The sequence below is a fragment of the Crotalus tigris genome, unplaced genomic scaffold (assembly GCF_016545835.1).
Source record: "Crotalus tigris isolate CLP2741 ecotype Arizona unplaced genomic scaffold, ASM1654583v1 scf7180000020265.513298, whole genome shotgun sequence".
Taxonomy (NCBI): Eukaryota; Metazoa; Chordata; class Lepidosauria; order Squamata; family Viperidae; genus Crotalus; species Crotalus tigris.
The window spans coordinates 84428-97153 of record NW_024097936.1 but is presented as its reverse complement, the minus strand read 5'-3'; the positions used below and the strand labels follow the sequence as shown (position 1 = coordinate 97153).

The 12726-nt window shown below is 38.2% G+C and overlaps 1 protein-coding gene across 4 annotated transcripts in view; it reads left to right on the top strand.

Annotated features, from left to right (window-relative positions):
* The window catches only part of NNT (nicotinamide nucleotide transhydrogenase), a 57702-nt gene that overhangs the window by 21186 nt on the left and 23790 nt on the right, over window positions 1-12726 (top strand). For all 4 annotated transcript variants that reach the window (XM_039366369.1, XM_039366370.1, XM_039366371.1 and 1 more), the window contains exons 7-15: window positions 51-238; window positions 954-1087; window positions 2941-3132; window positions 4360-4513; window positions 5668-5829; window positions 8333-8443; window positions 9005-9150; window positions 11534-11729; window positions 12070-12303. In XM_039366369.1, the coding sequence (XP_039222303.1) occupies window positions 51-238; window positions 954-1087; window positions 2941-3132; window positions 4360-4513; window positions 5668-5829; window positions 8333-8443; window positions 9005-9150; window positions 11534-11729; window positions 12070-12303 (1517 nt within the window). The remainder of the gene's footprint in view (window positions 1-50; window positions 239-953; window positions 1088-2940; window positions 3133-4359; window positions 4514-5667; window positions 5830-8332; window positions 8444-9004; window positions 9151-11533; window positions 11730-12069; window positions 12304-12726) is intronic.

Here is a 12726-nt window from a genome sequence, read left to right as displayed (position 1 = left end):
TTGCCCTTTTCCTTGTTATTAAAGAGTTTGCTTTATTTTCTACTTGGCAGAGCTGCTGCATTAGAACAATTTAAATCATTGGGTGCTGAGCCTTTGGAAGTTGACATGAAGGAATCTGGGGAAGGCCAAGGAGGATATGCAAAAGAGATGTCCAAAGAATTTATTGAAGCTGAAATGAAACTCTTTGCTAAACAGTGTGAAGAAGTTGATATCATTATTACAACAGCACTTATTCCCGGTATATACATTCATTTTTCTCTAGAATGTTTGACTGAAGTAATAATCTTTGCTCCAACTCATATTGAAGAAAATAAGTTAAAGGGCAGGAATTTATTGACTGTAGTTCTGGAATGGTGACTGACATGATTTTGTTTCTCAACAAGGTGGTGAGTTTTGCACTATGTAGCAGGTTTGTGGTCCAAATGGCCCCCTCCATGTTTATACAGGTAGTCCATGGGTTATGACAAAATGGAGTCTGTCTATCACAGTCGTAACTCATGATAGTCATAAAGTGAGTTGTCTTTTTACAGTTTTTTACAGTTAATCACCACAATCATTAAGTTAACTCGCTCTCATTAACCAAACACTGCAGTTGTTAAGCAAACCAATGGTTTGCTATGGGCACCGTATTACTGAAAAGCAGAACTAAATACCAGTTTCCAGAAAACCGTCATAAAATGCAGTAATTTGACTGGGATGCTGTAACATGCCCAAAATAAGGTCATGTGACTGGTGGGGACTGTTGGCACATTGACTCCATAAGTACCTCTCAGGTAGGTTTTTTGAAGCTTGAAATGGTTACCAGTTGTAAGTCAAGGACTACCTATAAGTTTATGTAAGTAAGACAGATTCTCTGGAAAAAGCTTAAGTGTTCTTTTTATCTAGAGAAAAATTATAGAACAGGTTATTAAGTACAGCTTACAACTTTAGAATATTGTTTTTTGTCTTTTCAGGTAAAAAAGCTCCGATCCTCTTTCGAAAAGATATGATTGAATTGATGAAGGAAGGGTCAGTAGTTGTAGATCTAGCTGCTGAAGCAGGGGGAAATATTGAAACTACGAAGCCAGATGAACTCTATGTTCACAAGGTAGCTTTGTCAGGTTCTTTATAGCTGTACTTTTAAAGTATAAAATAAGGAGTTCCTAACCTAACTCTTCCAACATAGTGCTCTGTGAAGTGGTTATTCCCTAATATTTCTTGTCTCCAAATATTTAGGATGCTGAATATGGTAGTTATCTCATACTTAAACTTAGTAAGTTTCCTTACTTTGTTTACTCACAGCTAAGTGGAACAAATGTGCAACAGATTTGTTTTAGTCAATATTGGTAAAATGTTTAATATAGTTGGTGTTCCGTAGGCAGACACATGCGATATAACTACTTGGGTTTGCTAACAAGTTGTCCTCAGTCTATGACTATTACATTCAGCAGTCTTTCAAAGTTATGACAGTGAATGGTGGTTATGATCAGTCCTTGGAGTTCCAGCTGTCCTAGCACACTGTGGTCATCGATTCACTCTTATGATTGGTTGCAGTGCCCTGTGATCAGATGATCACCATTTGCAATCTTCCTTGCCGGCTTCCCCAGAATGTCAATGAGAAAGTCAACAGGGAAGTTGCAGGTTGGTGGGCTAAGTTTCCACACTCCATTCCTCCCCCAACCCCTTTGCACTTACACAATGCTGGCCACTTGCATATCTCTGTCCACCCTCCCCAGCCCATCTCTGTCATAGCTTTGTGTGCTGTCCCTTGCTGCACCCTTGCATGCCTTCTGTGATGCATCTCTTTAGTGTACTCTTAGGCACCCTCTCCAACCCACACCACACTCTCCCTGATTCTCATCTCACCCTCTGAGCCACACTGCATCTCTCCCCACCTCCATGCACCATTTTGCTTCCTCCTCCACTTGACACCCACTTGCAGTTTCCAGCTGGCTTTCCTTCTCAATTTGATTGTGGGAAGCCAGCAGGAAGTTGCCTCACCTAATGGACTGTCGGAGTCAGTTAACAACTACAGCTGGGACTGCAGCAGTTGCCTTCACTAAGTGATTCAGTCATGCTTTATGATTGCATAAAGCTTAGCTATGGAAATTGTGGTCCCAATTGCCATTATGAGTTGAGGACTACCTTTATTTCCTTGTACTTTTTTCAGATAAATTGTGCTATAAATAAATAGGCCCATGAAAATAGATAAAATAACAATATAAAAGCACAAAGTATGTTAATTCAGGTTTTTGTAATTTAATGAATAACTTTTGTTTAAAAATATGTCAAGGTATCCTAATTGAGCTCCTAAACTAGATTTGATAGAAGACTTTCAGACATGGCTAGATTACAATCTTGATTGTAAGGAAGAATAAAGCTATTCACAACAGTTAATTGCCTGAAGATATAAATTCCTTTTATAGCTTCAGTATTTCAACTTAATAGCTTCTTCCTCCTGGTTTTCTGAAATAATAGATACTTGTTGTTCTTGGAGGCCTTGAAACCAAGTTACTCTGTGTTTACTTAACAGTCAACTTCATCCTAAAAATCACTGCTTCTCACCTTAACCCTTATATTTGTTAATCAGGGTTGGCCTATGGACATGGAAGATGCCCCATATACACTCAGAAATTGCTTTCAAAAAGTTAATAGGAAAACAGTTGCTTTATTTATGTCAACATTTATGTCATGACTAGATTTAGATTTTGAAGAAATGGATTTTCTTTTTCCTTTTCTTCCCACAAATTATTTTTAAGTTTATTTAATCATATGTACAAATATATGACAAAGGGCATGTAGAACTTTAGTATCTTCTGGAAAAGTTAGATACGTTAGGCCTGTAACCCTGAAAAATTGGCCCCAGGCAGCAGCAACAATATTGGACAAAGTAGATAAAGAATCTGACTTGGCATAAAGCCCTTTCTTATGTTCTTTCATCTATATTTTTGTTGTCTACAGGGGATCACGCATATAGGTTACACAGACCTGCCCAGCAGAATGGCAACCCAAGCTAGTACCTTGTATTCAAATAACATCACAAAGCTCTTGAAAGCCATCAGCCCAGATAAAGAAAACTTTTATTTTAACATAAAGGATGAATTTGATTATGGTACTCTTGACCACGTTGTTAGAGGAACAGTGGTAATAAAGGTAAAGGGCTCTTTTTTTCTGAAGCTGAGGATGTATATTTTATTTAAGTAATATTGTTTATAGCTCTGCATTTGAATTTCCTGTGAGTGAAATATAGTCATTCCCATTTTGAAATGTATTTTGCAAGGAAAGTAGCTTATTTTTCATTTATTATTTAAAATTAATATTGGTAATGAATATTGTTGATATGCTATTTGGTTAGGATCTTTGACTTCAGAAGGATTAAAATATGGATTGCTAGTTTTTATGCTTGAAAAATCCCTTTTAGGTGGTCATTATAACTTTTATTTATTTATTTGATTTCTGTAGCCACATATCTCAAATGACTTTGGGCAGCATACACTGTAAACATGTAAAAATAAAACAGTAAATATACATGATGACCAAGTAAAATTGGCGACAGGGAACTTCCCATACAACATTTTTGGTTACATATTTCTCCTTTCCTTTTAACTCAGTTGAATAAGAAAAAGAAGGATATGACCGGTATAAAGAGTTCAGACATGGTAGGCAAAGAAAATCTGTGTGCATCTGGGTATTAGACAAAATTAATGAGAAAAATATATGGCTGCTATGATGAAAGTGGTTAAATTTTAATTGGGAAATCTAAGTGCCACTCTGCCCATGGAGAGGAAGATCTTTAGGGTGCCCAAGTATGATACCTATAATATTGACAGTCTACTGAAATAACCATAGGAAGCTGCTGTTAGTAGTGGTGGGAAAAATGTACATTGAAGGCCCTGGATCCAAAGTCTCTTCATTCCTGTGATACCCCCATAACATCAGCCTGAAATTGCTACAACCGTGAAGTTGATTTACTTTCTGCCAACCAGATTCAACAGACTAGGAGTCAATGTATTGTCTTCTGCAAATGTACTTTGGAATTCCTTCCCAAAAGACAAATTGCCTTGTCTATTGCTTTGTCTGTTACCTTAATTTATCCAGCCAGATGGGACTATCCTAGTCAATAGTTTTGAAGGAGTATAGGAGTTGAAGCATTTTCAGGGTGCCCTGTTGCCAAAGACTACTTTAACTTGATCAAAAAGAAGAAAAACTGTCTAGATATCAAAGTTACCACTCCCTTTATATTTCCCTTTTTGTTTTCCTATTGCAACTTTGAAGGTAACAGGGCCTCTGGAAGGTTTGACTCAGAGACTGTGGTTTTTGAATCATTAATGTAAATCACTTGATCTTTTAATTAAGCCCTTAGTTCTTCTTTCTTCTTAGGATGGGAAAGTGATTTTCCCAGCACCACCTCCTAAGAACATTCCTCAGGCAGCACCTGTGAAGCAGAAGACAGTAGCAGAGCTAGAAGCAGAGAAAGCTGCTACTATTACACCTTTTAGGAAAACAATGACCTCTGCTTCTGCCTATACAGCAGGTGAGAAATGAGTGCCACTCTTCGGCTTTTCTGGAATTTGCTGACACAGTTAAGGGCTGGACTTGCCCAATCCAAGAAAACTTTCTTTATTTTTGCCATGGTTCAGATGTTTGGATATCAATTCCCACAATTTTTTTCAGAGATCATGTTGGCTGGAGAATTCTTGGAGTTAGATCAGGCATGTCAAACTTGTGACGTCACGTCGCGCGACGTATCGTGATTTTTTTCCCCATTGCCGGCAATGGGTTGGGCCTGGTTTCAGTATGATGCATCCAGCTCGCGGGCTGGCAGTTTGACATGCCTGAGTTAGACAATCCAAGATGACAGACTCAGTCATTCAAATCCAGTAGCATGACCTTAAAGCTGGCAAACTGTCAAATGGGACATCTGTTGAGCAATATAGAATTCCTTTAGACCACATTCTTTACCATCTAATTTTGGCAGACAGAAGCAGACAGAGAGAGATTGACTCTTCTCCTATATGTTAGTTCAGCTAAGACTTAGTGATTTACAGTATAACAGCATTTTCATCCAGGATTAACTCCTAGATCATACATGTTGACGTAGGTGGAATTTTGCAAGGTACAAGGGAATGCCTTGTATGCTATCATTTTCTAACTAGTACAAACTGCCATTTTTCTCCTTGCAACTGCTAAGTTGCACTATATGCCCCTCTGCTCTTTCTTGCTTCAGTGTTTGCCCCCTGGCCATTTTTCCTTTTCCATTCACCTACATTTTCCTGGGACAATTCTTAACATCAGGCCATTGTAGTTCAGATCTCCAGACAACTTCTAGCATAAGTAAAGACTGAAGGGGGTGCCCTTCACCTAGATGCTTTTCTAACGTGTCTTTTGAGGGGGTAAACCTCTTTAGAGTCACACTTTGGCGTTCTTACTTGGATGGTGACCTCATTTATTCAGGGCTGTGTTAGACAAGGCTGTGGAAACCGATGCAAAATTGAACGGGCTGTCTCTAATGAGAACATACAATTAACGGTTTAAGGGAACTGTTTTCCATAGGTTGCCAGCCAGTTAGTATATACGTTCTGCCTCTATCACTGCCTACCTGAAACAAACCATGGTCATCTTAGCCTCCATTCATAGGGAGGTGATGACAGTATTCCAAAAGACTGATTTTTTTGTTTTGTTTTGCAGGAATTGCTGGCGTGCTTGGGCTGGGTATTGCCTCTCCCAATTCAGCTTTCACTCAGATGGTGACAACCTTTGGTTTGGCTGGGATTGTTGGATACCATACTGTATGGGGTGTGACTCCTGCACTCCATTCACCACTCATGTCAGTGACTAATGCCATCTCAGGTACAACTATAACTTATTTATTTTATTCAATTTGGTACTACCCGACTGAGGAGATTCTGGGTGGCTAGAATAAAAACAGACATACTGTATAACAAAAACTAGACCTAGCAAAGAAGAAGCTGGAAAATTCAGTAACAACCCAAACATTCCACAACTTCCAATAGGCAGCAGGGTGTTCAGCCAGCCTAGGCCAAGGCTTGGGATATCAACCAGATCTTTATCCCTCTAGAATGCCAACAGGGTAAAAGCCACATGGATTTCAGAGGGAATCTTATTCCAGAGGGCAGGCACTGCAATTGAGAAGACATGCTTCCTGGGTCTGATTAATCGAAAGAACCTGGAGTATACCAACCCTGTCAGCTGAAATTAACTGGACAAATATTTTGGCAGATAGGCAGTCCCTCAAATAAAGGGCCCTATGCCATGTAGGGCTTTATGGGCCATAATCAACACCTTGAATCACATCTGGAACCAAGCTGGCAACCAGTATGGCTTGTAGAACAGAAGTCTCACAGGTATATCAAGGCATAATTTGCTGTGCTGCGTTCTGGATCAGCTGAAGTTTCTGAGCTCAAGGGCAGCTCCACACACAGTGCATTACAATATAAAGGATGAGGTGGCTAGCACATGTGGGTCTGAAGGACCTCTTGATCCAGGAGCAGGTACATTTGGTGCAAATGCTTCTTTTGAACATTAATATTTCTGTTCTTACTCTCCTGTGATTGAAGAGAAATTTTATACATTAAAAATGAAAATATGTGAATGGAACTGGTGTGTATCTGAGTTATGTGTTAATTACGATTGTCTATTTGAGGGTGCAGTTGATAGCAGTTCAGTATTCTGAAACTCAAAGTTTGACTTTCCTTATCTATTTTTGCCATTAGAGTGAGTGCTATAATGTCTTAAAATATAAATTATATATTTTATATATACATTATTACATATTACAGTTATTACAGTCTTCTCCAATCTGGAGCATCCAGATGTTGGGCTTCAACTTCTATATTCATTCTAGCACTGCCACTATGCGTATTGCCAGACATACTAGAATCAAAGTCCTAAACACCTGGAGTACATCAAGACGGAAAAGAATAATCTAGATCTATTTCATCTTATCTATGATTTGCTGTTGTAGTTCAACCAGTAATGGGTGACTTTGGGCCAATCACTCTCAGCTCAGCCCATTGATGTGTGGAAAATAGAAGGAGGAAGGAATAGTAAATATGTTTGTTGCCTTGAATTATATATATATATATAAATAAAGACAGAATAAAAAATGGCTAATACTGTAACAGAATCTTTAAAAAGGTAAACAATGTTTTCTCTTCTCTCCCTCCTAAAACCCGGGCAGTTTTAACTTCTTTCTCATTTTGTTTGACTTTCCTGGACTGAGTTCATCTTTTGCTAATAGCCTCTGCATATTTTCTCCAAGGACCTTTCTGTTTTGCTCTACGTAGCAATGCAGCATATATTTCCATAATAAAGAATGCATTGGATAGATGTTTGTATGCGATACATTTCTTAATTTGATAACCTTTGTTGACTAGCTTCAGGCATTCTTTTAAAAAAAAGGTGTGGTAGAGAAAAGTCCGTTGCATGTTCCTAATCCATGAAAAGATCTGAAAGTACAAAATTAAGTATTTAGACTATGTATAGCAAATAAATAAAGATAGTCCTTGACCTGTAACCAGAATTGGCACCAGTATTCCTGTTGCTAAACAAGGAGATTGTTAAGTGAGTTGTGTCTGGTTTTGTGACCTTTTTGCCACAGGAGGGTTCATTTAGTGAATCACTGTAATTGTTAAGTGAATTGTGCAGTCATTAGGCAAATATGGCTTCCCCCATTGGCTTTGCTTGTCAGAAGGCAACTGGGAAGATTGGAAATGGCGATCAGATGACAGCCGAATGCTGCAAACATCCAAGCAACCAAATTTTGATCATGTGACTGAGGGGATGTGACAGATGTAGGTGGAAAGACTGGTTGTCAATCCCTCTTTTCAGTGTCATTGTAACTTTGAACCAACTGTAAATGAATGGTTGTAAGTCAAGGACTACCTGAATATAGCAAAATAATTGCGTACAAAGAAATAATTTTGATTTAGGCATTCTTTGTTCAGTTACATTGAATTTTATATAGTGTTTATAAAGGATATGGTTAAAGTGAGGTTAAGGCTAAATTTAGTAATGCTTTGGGGAGGGTTCTTTTGATCTGTTGGGACAGCAGTAGACCCGACAAAGCTCCCTCCCCAAAGTAGAAGAATTAGTTTTATAACAGGATTGGAAAGCAAAGGAGAGACGCTACAAATCATGAGAAAGGACTGAGGAAACAAAAGAACATACTTTGGCATCAGTACCATGAGGGGTCCACCTATGTAATTAAAGACTTAAAATGCATTTTGTGGAGGATATGCTGGTACTAATTAGTCAGGATAATCAGAATTACATCTTGCAAACAGAAGTGCTACAAGGATCTCAGTCTGTTGATGTTTTTCTTTTTCAATAGGACTGACTGCTGTTGGCGGATTAGCACTGATGGGAGGGCAATACTTACCTGGAACTCTACCTCAGGGCCTTGCTGTTCTTGCTGCTTTTATTTCCTCTATCAATATTGCAGGTACCAAGCAGTTCCTAGCTTTCCTACTTCCTATCTTCAGGAAACCTGTGTTTTCAGAAGTGGTGCTGAATAGAATAACTCAAAAGGTACAATTTTCATGGGTGCTTGGAGAGCTTGAGAGAGTCCAGCAAACAAAGTGAGTTTGAAGCTTTTGGGCGATAGCAACAAAATTCATCAGATGTTGTAAATGGAATATCTTCCATTCTGGATCTGACCTGGTTTCTTTGCATGTTTTTTTTTGTGTAATTTCTGGCCAGTGCCACAAGGTTTTCCAATAATTCTCAGCTTAAAGGTTTCTTGAAGCCAAAGCTACTCCGGTATTTTCATGTAATTGATGGCATACTTCAAATGTTCCAAAATAGTAATTGTTCTGCATTATTCCTTGCTTTTCTTGTCTGCATCAAAATGTTGCATAGCCAGATAATAGTCCTTCATAGAGAAGACTGACAATTTCCTATTTAACTGAATTTGTGGATTCACTATAACACATACATGTCTTAAAGCACTTCTTAGTTTTCAGAACCTAATTATTATTATTTTTTATTATTTTTTGTGGCATAGGTGGTTTTCTGATCACTCAGAGAATGCTGGATATGTTCAAGCGCCCTACTGACCCTCCTGAATTCAACTATTTATATTTGTTGCCTGCTGCTTTGTTTATAGGAGGATATGGAACAGCACTGCAAAGTGGTTATAACATTGAACAGGTACGAAGATTGCTCAGGCATCCATAGATCCATTTTTTTATACAAGTCTACAGTCTTGTGAACAGGTTATTAAAGGCCACATGATCCTGATTTGCTAAGATGTAGTCCATCTTACTCTTGTCTGATGTCTTTCTATGCTCGCTTTCTATGCTCGCTAGGATGAAAAGGGAATGTTTGTAGTACCTCATATATAAGTACTGATAGCCTTTGACTTACAAAGATTTTTTAGTAAACAATCAACGTTACAGTAGTGCTGAAACAAGTGACTTACAGCTAGAGATGGGAAGGCCTGGAAAAAAAACCGGAAAAATTGGGGAAAAAAACCAGGGATTCCCCCCCCCTTTTCCCCCCTTTTCCCCAAAGCCATTTGGAAAAAAATGAACAAAAACACGTTTTTTGGGGGGGAAGGCTTGGAAAAAAAAACTAGAAAAATTGAAAAAAAAACCACCCCTGTTTTTCCCCCCTAATTTTTCCAGTTTTTTTCCAGACCTTCCCATCTCTAAGTTACAACCTGTTTTCACATTTCCGACCATTGTAGCATCCCCAAAATCATATTATAAAAATTACTTAATTGGCAACTGGCATGTATTTATCATGGTTGCAATGCCCTGGTGTGTGTGTGTGTGTGTGTGTGTGTGTGTGTGTGTGTGTGATTTGATCTTTATTGCAAAAGTCGCAGACAGATTTACAAGCAATCTGTGGGAAAGCCAGAATTGCTAATGACCATGTGATTCACTTAATGACTAGAACAAAAAGCTTGCAAAATCACTTAAATCAATTTAATGATCACCTTGCTTAGTGACAGAAGTCCTGGTACCAATTGTGGTTGTAAGTTGAGGACTTGCAAGAACCGTATCCTTGCAAATGGATTGGAGGCTGATGATAATTTGTGTGTTTTGTTTTGATATGTGTTTTAAGTAAAACACTACATAGCATTTTACTTAAGACCAGCTTTGTTTTCTTTGCTGCGATGAAATTGGAAATGGCAATGTCCATTATAATAGTAACACAATTAGTAGCCATGCCACAACGATATAGCTAGAGAAATATAACTTCTTGGTATAATCTTGGTAGGAAGAAAGAAGAAAGCTATCTTAAGAATATATTTGTTTTCCAAAACTTCATTTCCTATGTTAATGCGATCCTTTAGACTGGAATGATAATGACCTCACTTGACAGAACTGGAAGCTGGTAGCCTCAGAAGTTCTTATACTCCTTGTAGCAATTCCAATCCTGTTTCAGAAGTCTGCTGTTACTACGCCTGAATATCAGAAATCATCTTCAGAGAAGATTTTCAGATTAAAAGGAAATCTTGGTTAACCTTAACTATGGTTTGTGTTGGTTTAGATAGGGATCTGGGTTGAAGGTGAAGTTATACAGATGGAAGTATGCATTTCCTAGTATATTTCTTTATCCCCAAATCAATTTAGCACCTGCACTATGACAGCATCCATTGAGCAGAGCACACTCTTTTTCAGTTCCTGATCTTCTAGCAAATGCAAAAACTGTATTGATGATAAAAAAAAGAGCTGTGATTCCTAATGAGCATATTTATTTTCCTTTGTAGCCAATCTTGATATAACACTTATTATGTTGATTTGTCTGAAATGGTATAGGACAGGGGTCTTCAAACTTGGTCCTTTTATGACCTGTGAACTTCAACTGAGGAATTCTGGGAGTTGACGTCCACAAGTCATAAAAGGGCCAAGTTTGAAGATCCCTGGTATAGGGTTTCTTGCCTGAGCAGAGGGTTGGGCTAGAAGACCTTCCAACTCTATTATCATTATCATTAATCGCACAGTCAGCCAGATGTTCTGACTGGATTTGGCATTTTTGTCTACCTATCGATCTGGATGTTTGATGGTTGTTGTTATTATTATTACTACTGCTATTATTACTATCATCATCATCATCATCATTATTAATATATCATCATCATCATCATTATTAATAATCATTGCAGAATTAGCCAGATGTTCAAACTGGATTTGGCATTTTTGTCTACCTATCAAGTCCTTACCAAGGACCTGGGATAGGCACATCTGGATGTTTGATGGTGTTTTGAATTGTTGTTGTTATATTGACAGAGCTCTTCTATATAAATTATATAATCAGTTCTGCCTTTTCTTGGTGCTGATGATATTGCAACAATTTTGAACAGGCAGAACAAATTTCCTTTCGGCATTAACCCACTCCATTGCAAACTGCCAGATTTGCTCAAAATCTCAGTTGGGCAGAAATATATTTGTAGAGAAAGCGGCATGGGCAGTATCTGCTGTGAGGATTTTGAAACCCAACTAAACAGTGCTTTGTATCCCCGTCAAATCAATAATTTTAAGTCCTTTGTAAAAAAATATGTCTATATTATTTTCATCTTTTAAAGATGATGTACCTGGGTTCAGGATTGTGCTGTGTTGGTGCTCTGGCTGGCCTTTCTACCCAAGGAACAGCTCGACTTGGCAATGCTTTGGGTATGATAGGTGTTGCTGGAGGTTTGGCAGCTACCCTGGGAAGTCTAAAACCATCCGTTGAGCTTCTGGCCCAGATGTCGGGTGCGATGGCCCTTGGTGGCACCATAGGTAAGTGCAAAGCAAAAGGGTTGCATGATTTGAAAGACTTATCTAATTCTGTTGTGGCATCTGCAGTTAGGTGATGGGAAAGTAGATCTAGTTGGAAAAAGTTATAGGACTGTTAGGATGTCATATAAACCTGCTCTTTAGCTTTTTGTGTTTAGATACTGATATTTCTGATTAAATATATAATATAATATAATTAAAGCACAAAATGCCAGTCACAGAGATCACAAGTCATGCTGATGTTGAAGAAGCAGTTGTTCCTATGGTGTGTACTCTGATCTGAATTATTGAGCAATGTTATCCCCTTTCATAGTTAACATGCAACTGTTTTTTGTTTCTGCAGGTCTGACAATTGCTAAACGTATCCAGATTTCAGATTTACCTCAGCTAGTGGCTGCTTTCCATAGCTTGGTTGGCTTGGCTGCTGTTCTCACTTGTGTAGCAGAGTACATGATTGAATTTCCCCATTTTGCAACTGATCCAGCTGCAAGCCTCACAAAAATTGTGGCCTATCTTGGCACATACATAGGAGGTGTAACCTTTAGTGGCTCTCTTGTTGCTTATGGAAAACTACAGGGTAATTTTCCCTATTTTTCCACAGTGTGCTCTTTTTTATATATAAGTGTGTGTATGTGTGCGTGCATGACATGTATTCAGTATCTATTTACTTTGGCTTAAATTGTGCTAAGATGCTAAACTCAATCTTTCACAGCTTGGTGACTCTAAAGACATTAGATTTCAAATACTGTAATTATATGCCAACATTAGTGTGTGTGTGTGAAGATCATTCCATTGGAAAAAAACTGTAGTTGGTCCATATATGCGCTTTATGGTGTCAGGTATGAATTCTGTTGTTCCTTCACATGCTTCAAAATGTGCTGCATATGGAAAATTAATATGTCAGAGAGAAACATATTTTGCTTAATAATTGACAAGGTAGAACTAGATGGGGTAGAGGCCAGATGTAACTTACTTACACAGTGAGCATTGTGCTGATCAT